The sequence below is a fragment of the Medicago truncatula genome, chromosome 7 (genome assembly GCF_003473485.1).
Source record: "Medicago truncatula cultivar Jemalong A17 chromosome 7, MtrunA17r5.0-ANR, whole genome shotgun sequence".
In the NCBI taxonomy this organism is placed as follows: Eukaryota; Viridiplantae; Streptophyta; class Magnoliopsida; order Fabales; family Fabaceae; genus Medicago; species Medicago truncatula.
The window spans coordinates 43,261,837-43,270,192 of record NC_053048.1 but is presented as its reverse complement, the minus strand read 5'-3'; the positions used below and the strand labels follow the sequence as shown (position 1 = coordinate 43,270,192).

The window sequence follows — 8,356 nt, the reverse complement described above, 5'->3', positions numbered from 1 at the left end:
GCTTAAAATCTTAACTTCTAGTAGACGTGTGTCTACTACCACTTCTATTGTGGAAAGAGTTGTTTTTGTTCTTCTTCCTCCTTTAAATTGGTTACGATTTGGATCTTTCTTACTTGAATACTTCTTGTACTCTTGTATTGTGGTTTTTTCAACAGTGATATTTGTACATTTGATATTACCTAATACTCTTTCAACACTTGATTTTATCTTTCTCTTTCTATCAAGTTACAAACTTATCACTTCTATAGCTTCATTCATTTTATATACTTCTCTCGAGATGTTACACCATATGATATGTACACCAATTATTATCCTTATTTATTTTTATAAAAAATCTTGATATTTTCACATCAATCCTAGTCTGCCTTTACTTTAATTAATTATTGTCATTGTATTAAGTTGTACAATAATAATGTAGACTTTTTATATTTCTTTAGAGCCTCTTAAGTTTCCTTTTCCATCTTTCTTTGTGGTCCAAACTCTTCTCACCATTTCCATTCACTAACAACCTCAAAACACACACACTATCACTATACCATGCTTGAATGAAATCTCTTCACTTTGTTGTTTCATAACAAACTTTCCCTCCGTACTATTGAGATTGTACACATGTTGAATAATAATCTAAATACTTCCACCAGCCATATATCAGAGGAAAACCAAGAAGATGAACAAATAACAGAAATAAGAGAAATCCATGCCTTAACACCACCTCGTCTTCCACCTCCTCCACCACCAACCAACCGCGGCAGCCATAGCCACCGTTCATCATCTCTATCCATGGCTAGCACAGATAGTGAAAACTTCACAACTATAAGCAGAGAATTCAATGCTCTAGTTCTAGCAGGATCAACTGTTGACCACAACAACATAAGTCCTCATGAACATGAAACAGCTAACAACAACAATAACAATAACAGCAACAATTTGAGGAGGATTAGAGAAGATGATCATATGATGGAAGAAACCAATCCTTTGGCGATTGTGGTAGATAACAGCCCTTTTGATCCTATTCCATCTCCTACTAGCAGAAGAAATATGGCTAGTGGAAGTTCACGTGCAAGTGGTCAAGGTGGTAGTGAAGAACATGTGTCGGTGGATAGGGTGAAGAAGGAGGAAGTTGATGCAAAGATATCAGCTTGGCAGAATGCTAAAGTTGCTAAGATTAATAACAGGTTCAAGAGAGATGATGCTGTCATCAATGGCTGGGAGAGTGAACAGGTTCAGAAAGCTACTTCATGGATGAAAAAAGTTGAGGTAAGTGTTTTTTATTTTTTTTCTTTCTTCTTTCTCACGGTGTTATTTGCATGTAGGTTGGATTTTTTTAACCGTTGTTATGTCTTTCATGCTGTGGTAATAATTAGTAGGTTGATTAGGCTTATTTGAGTTAATGATAAAAATAATAGGATTTATTATTTAATTTGCTACCAACTTTGAACTAATCAATACTTGACAAAGGGTGAATGTGAAAATAAAAAGAAAAATACTTAGTATTAAGATTGCCTAGCTTGAACTACTGTGGTAATGATTGTTTCACTATTAATTTATTATTCTTAAATGGATTTATATCATGAAGATAAAAGGTAAAGAATTACTTTCTTGTAATGGTTGTTGAGGAACCTAACTGAGGTGTAGGGGCCGGGAAACTAGCTAGTTAGTATTGTTTCCTTCATTATTGAATGAATTCTATAAATAATAGAGTCAGCAGTACCCTTTATATCTCTCTCTGTTGTATTTGCATTGCATGCATTGGTACAGTAGTTGCTAGAGCTTGATTGTACCAAAGGTTTAACGTCTAAATCATCACAGATTGAATGAGAATGATGTTAAGCCAACACGGGAAACATAGCCAATTAACCATTACAAACTACAATCAAATCTTCAAGAGACACCTCTATTAGAATTTAACTTTTAAAGGGAATTGTGTAGGAGGTTTGGGGTTAAATATACCTTAAATATACTCATTACTAGTATTTTTTTCATGTGAGATGAAAAGCTGTTTTCCTCGTCACCAAAAATTGATATTATTTTTTTATACAAATGTTAGTTTGTTAGGAGATAAAAATAATGTCTTTCATTCTCTAACAAACTAACATATTTACATGTTATTTTTAATTTGTCTTTAAATAAACATTTTTTTCTACCCCTAACAAATTAATGTTTGTCTGAAAAAAAAGTAATATCAAGTTTTTATGACGAGGGAAACAACTTTTGATAACACACATGTATAAGCATAACAAATCATGGATATGTTAGATTATTAACATCGGTTGATTTTCTCATTAACCGTTGAAATTACTTATTTTATCCTATAAAGTAAATTGTTCACTTTAGATAAGTTAAATCCACGATCATTTACTAAATTACTCCTATAAAGTAAAGATAATCCTCTTTTGCATTGCATTGGAAATTTGAAGCTAAAAGCCAATAACCTCATTACCTGGTGGTGGAATTTTGTGACAACAAACTCCTATAGCTATGGCCTGCATTATTGTCTAATTATTGAATATTAAAGTATCCTTTACATTGACAGCAAAAAGGGGTCCAAACATGTTTCTCACCATCTAGCATTTTGTTTAACAACTTAATTTTTACGTTAAGTACTCAATTTCAACTTACTTTACGTTACCATTGTAGTAAAACAAAGCATTGACTAATAAATAAATCAGGTTCTGTACATTAAATTATTACAATTCTTGTTCATAACAAACCCAAAAAACAAAATCACATGTCATGCAGAGGAAGCTGGAAGAGAAAAGAGCAAGAGCCTTGGAGAAGACGCAAAACAAAATAGCGAAAGCTCGAAGAAAAGCCGAAGAGAGGAAAGCATCAGCAGAGGCAAAAAGAGGAACTAAAGTGGCTAGAGTTCTTGAGATTGCTAATCTTATGAGAGCAGTTGGAAGACCTCCTGCTAAAAAATCTTTCTTCTAAGTTAGTTTTCATATTTTAAAAATTGAAAACTTTTTTAGGCACAAAAAAAAAAGGATAATAATTTTTCCTTTTTAATTAGTTAAAGAGTGCAAGATGGATTGCAGTGAGAAGTATATAATTAAAATAGCAAGATAAGGTGATATGTATCAATCATATCATATCATATAGTTTATAAAAACCAATTGGAGTGTTTATAAGTGATAATAGATTAGTGTTTGAATGTGATGAGTGTACTAAGTGGTTTGGTGACATGCTTAATTATTTGATCATTGTGGTTGTTAAAACACTTTGGTGTTTTGTGTACATTGCTTTAATTAATACTTCTTGGAAAGCATTTGTAAAGTTGCAACAAGTGCCCACACCACACCAAACTGTTCCTAATGCTTACCTACTTCTAAATTTTGTCTAAAATATGAATGAGATAATGGCTTACGTAACAGTCCCTAACAAATCCACTTTATCACTTAATAATGGACAGAAACAAAATTTGTTCAGCTTATGGATTGCAGAGAATTAAGATTGTACATTCACATTTTAACTATGTGTCTATGTGTGGGGAGAGCGCAATAAATCCAATTTTTTAAGTAGTTAATAAACCATAAATAACATGTGGGGACTTAAGTAATGAAATACTATTAAGATGCACTGTAGTTTGCACAAAAATTTGTAACTTGGTCTCCCTCCTTTGAATCAATTATCATTGTTGTGTGGCTATTGCTCTTTCACAACATTCTCAATAAATGTTGTCATGTCATGAGGCCAACTTATTTGTGCATGTTTGTTGTAATGTGTAAGTATGGACATCACATCCCACATAACATCTATTCACATTAAGACCAAAACTTCAAGTGCAAATCCAAAGGGCAAAATCTCTAAATAACATAATTATTACAAAGTCACATTAACTATTACTACAAATACTAACATAAAAGAATTTTCGGAAGCCACCATTCTTACCACTAAATGACTATATCAGTAATCCCTCCGTTTCTAAATATAAGTAAAATTGACTTTTTATGTTCATTCATTCAATTATGTATGTGGTTAAATATTGACCACATACATCATTGAATGAATGAACCTAAAAAGTCAATTTTGCTTATATTTAAAGACGGAAGGAGTATATTGGTTAGAGTTAAATTTGGCTTGGATCTCTTAATTAAGGTCTCTAACTAAAAACTTGCGGATAAAAAAAAGGGAAATATTGGTTCTCGCGACATAATGTATAGCGAATAGTTCACAAGCATACATGACTTTCTGTAGAGTAATTTTTTTATTCAATACAAACTGCCATGTATGGTTAGTGGGTGCTTATTAATAGTCTACATTGTTCGTGATTTTTTTCTTTATAATTTTTTTCGCTATATATAGCACTGTTTAAAAAAAAAAGGTGTTTGAGCAAGAATTTAGGATTTCGAAGATCCCTAATGTCTCCTCCCCTCCATATTGGAGCAACGGTTATGATACCCCATCGTTGTCCGTAATCGGACGGCTCTTTTGCCTTGATTCGATGAAGCTCCGCGGCGCCTTCACCTACAAAAAGTTTTTGACCCTTCATTGTTCTATTAGGTATAATTCCTTCTAACTCAAATCTCTCACTCATGCTCTCTTACTAGCTTGAACGTCCCAATGTTTGTAAGTACCCCCAACTTACAATCAACGCCGTAAAGTTCGCCGGACGTCATTTTCCCAATACATCATTATTTCACTATCTTTACAAACGCAAGCTAGCAATCTAAAAAAGAGAACTAAAGTTAAAAACAGTAGAAAATGTGATTTCTGGTGCACCAGGAATCATCAGTGGAAGGCCTTTTTTCCGATCATTGCTAATTGCTAATATTGAAAAGGACTTGTTGCCGACACGGGACACATCATCTCAAGTGTCCACATAAATAACATATATGGTAGATAGATAGATAGAATGTCTTCCTTTGGTAAAATATCTATCAACCAAAAAGGAAATCACATGTATCATCCACTACCACCGCAGTTCTTCTCAATCATATGTGATTGGTGAATTAATACATGTCATTCTTAAAGTTTCTATTTCCTCCTTTAATTTTTCATGATCATAAAAGTGAATCTTTAGTCACTTTAATTTTGTTTTTTAGAGGTCCTTTTTTAAATAGTAAAAACATTACCTCAACAAATGTTTTTGCCAACCCTGAACCCATGGTGTCGCTGATATGTCAAGTTGTCCAACAACATATTTATGTCAAGCAGTGTACTAAATCAATAATATTGTATCTAATTTCATCCAAGACAATGCTATAATATTCTTGTTTAACTCATCACTCTCAGGAGCCGCATTTAACTTTTGAGAGTAAACAGTTACTTTATAGTCTCTAAATGTATGAGATGAGATGGTGTCATTACATATATATGTGTTGAATGTATAAAAATTATTAAAATAATTAAAAAGTAGGTTCTAAATAAGAAGTTATAATGACGTTGTTTGTAGCACCGACACTTCTGATTGAAGATGTGTCAGATATTTGATATGTGTCAGATTCAGACACCGTTAACGTAGCGACACAAGTAATTAGAATGATTTATCATTTTCTAAATTTATTATCGGTCTAGACGTGAGTGTATCATGTACAATGAATATACCCGAGCGCTTCATTGAATTGACGCTCCTGGGTGTTAAATGGGGTAGCTTCCGGTTCGAAATTTTCACATTCTACTCTTTGTTAGAACTTAGAATATCTTGATAGACAGAAACTCCAAATCCTTGAAAGCAAAACTGTTAGGGAAAAGCAATCCACTTGCAGATATACTGCATAATTAAGAACATGAAATCTAGTTAATGAACAAAATCAAAAGCCTAACAAAATTGTCACATAGAATGTAAAAGCAGCTTTGGTTTGTTTTATGTTATTTGCTTCTTTAAGCAGCTAGCTGATTAATACGTTAATGTTCCACTTCACCTGGAGAATTAAGACCTTCATGCTCAGTTCAGGTAGCTTGTTTACTTGATGCAATGATGCCTATATATTCAAAGAGTGTCCTGATCAGTTTTACTTACTTTAGTATCATTTTGATCAATGAATTGCAAATTAAGCATATTGCTATTCTTCTTTTTTAGTCAATTAATCTCAAGTTTTGGATCAGTATAAACAACCACCATTTAAGTAAAAACACCCAATTAAAGATGTTTATATTGAACTACATACAACCTATAAACTGGTACTCCCTTCCCTTGACATAGCTCAAGTGCCAACTATTATTCCTTGTATCTAGGAGGAAAGTAATGATGTTTTCCAGATTCAAAGTGTTGTTTGTCGAAAAATTCAAACATATATAGTGTATGTCACTAGTTGAAGGATTGTACTTGTTTCGGTACTAGACAAGTATGGTTGATGCCAGTGTAATCACGGTACCAATATTATTGCAACGGCAGTGTTATACAGCAGGAGAGTTTTCATAGTGAATTGCATTATGAATTAATCGTTGTTGACCAATACACTCACGCTCTTATTGAAAAACACCGTGGTTATGGGATGTAATTGTGATCAAACTTTCACCATGTAACGATAAAAAGCCTACGTGATCACGTCGTGAATTTTGTTTTCGTTATCTTAAACATTACCATTGTTGTATAAACCCCAAAAATATCTTGACTCTGTGATTGCAATTGATTGCGGACATGAATTTAAAACATAAGCATTCTTTATATTGAATGTAGTGTGACTTGTAAAGGACAAAAATAGAATTATAAACACTAAACAGACAATTTGGATTGTGTAGTGAAAATCTAGCAGAAGAACTTATGCCATGCCAATTCATTTAAGAACAATCAAGTGCTATTCTATTTCTGATATTTTCTTCGGCTCCACATGCCATGCCAATGTCAAAAACAATCAAGTTCTTTTTATCACTGCATATGAACAAACACAAACGAAATCCATTATAATTACATGATTGCATATGTATAACAAAGCATAACAAATTAACTAATGCTGTATCATCGTGCCTTTCTCCCACAGGGAAAAAATATACATGAACTTAGGTCCTCAAGACATATCGTTGACTCAAATTCTTTGTTACTCCGAAATCCAAATTATATAGTACTGATTTAGTTTTTTAATATAATAATACCAACTACTTGATCTATAACGTGTTGACTAATTGACTGCAAAATTCCTTGAGTGTTGGGAATCCATTTGACCCAGTCACACCCAAAATTACATAAAAGATCATAATTGTAATATTGCAACTTGCAAAATTTGGGAGTAGACCCACTCAATTTAAAATGACATTAATCATGCATAATTTTGGACCCTAGCACCCCGGAGACAAATTTCAATTTTAGTAACTACCAATAGGGTCCAGCTCGAGAATCATTTTTTAGAAAAAGAGAAAGTGTCCACAGTGAATGAATTTCAACGGCAATACGCGTAAGTTAGACTCCATTTGATATTTCAATGTTGCTAATAAGAACCTTTTTGTCAACAGATATTAGAGTATTTAGCTAATGTTTGAGTAGGATATGAAGATTTATTTTTTTGGAGTATATATATAACATCATAGACTATGTCGTCTTCACTCTCGTCTGGTAAACTTTGGTTTAATTAATTAATGTTGACTTTATTGGTTTAGACGGTTTCTACTTTCTAGAATCAAATTAACCATCATGGACTATTCTTTGTTCTAAGTATATAGACATGCAATTGTTGACTTTTTGGTTCAATCCTCACGCAAGTCATTATAAAAAAGAAGGGTCATGCAAGACATCTAAGATAGATACACGATAGTGAATCTTAATCATCAACTACTAATCATTTGAAAGAAGGTACTTCTTACAAACTACGTTATCTTCTGTCGATCATTTTCTTTTCTGGTCGACTTAAATTTCCATTATTTTGCATGAATATACAAGGCTTAAAAAACCCAATTTTTTTCTTTAAAAAATTATCTAACGAGTCTCTTATGAAGATGATGAAGATTGATGAATGTTGTATGTAGATGAAGATGTGGGAAGAAGATGAAGAAAAGTATAATAAATTAGATGTTGGTGATACACTGTTAAATCTGATGGATCTCCTTTATCCAACCGTCTTTTTTTTTAAGAGAGTTAAAATTAACAAAATAGGACTAAATTGACAGACTTAAACACATATAAAAGACCAAATTGAAACGTTTAAAAATTATAGGACCAATTTTAAAAAAAAAATTAAATTAAAGGATCGGGAGTTCAATTAAGCCAATATATAATGTAAAACAGAAGGAATCATTTTGTGCAGCTGGTTGGTAATTTATGAAGCTTGTTAAATGTGGGAATTGGTATAAGTGACTATATTAGAGAGTTGGAGTGACACTTATGGTAGAAAACTGGATAGAAATTAGGTTTAGGTGATTTGAATATGTAGAGAGAATATTTATAGATGTTGCACTGAAGAGAATAAAACACATGGATAAGTTT

General features: G+C 32.5%; 1 protein-coding gene across 1 annotated transcript; it reads left to right on the top strand.

Annotated features, from left to right (window-relative positions):
- Positions 1–386: 386 nt before the first annotated feature.
- On the top strand, positions 387–3,245 carry LOC11428187 (remorin 4.2). Its single transcript, XM_003625101.4, has 2 exons — positions 387–1,257; positions 2,740–3,245. Exons 1-2 carry the CDS (start codon positions 610–612, stop codon positions 2,929–2,931), a joined length of 840 nt encoding a protein of 279 aa, XP_003625149.1. The 5' UTR covers positions 387–609; the 3' UTR covers positions 2,932–3,245.
- The last annotated feature ends 5,111 nt before the right edge of the window (positions 3,246–8,356 follow it).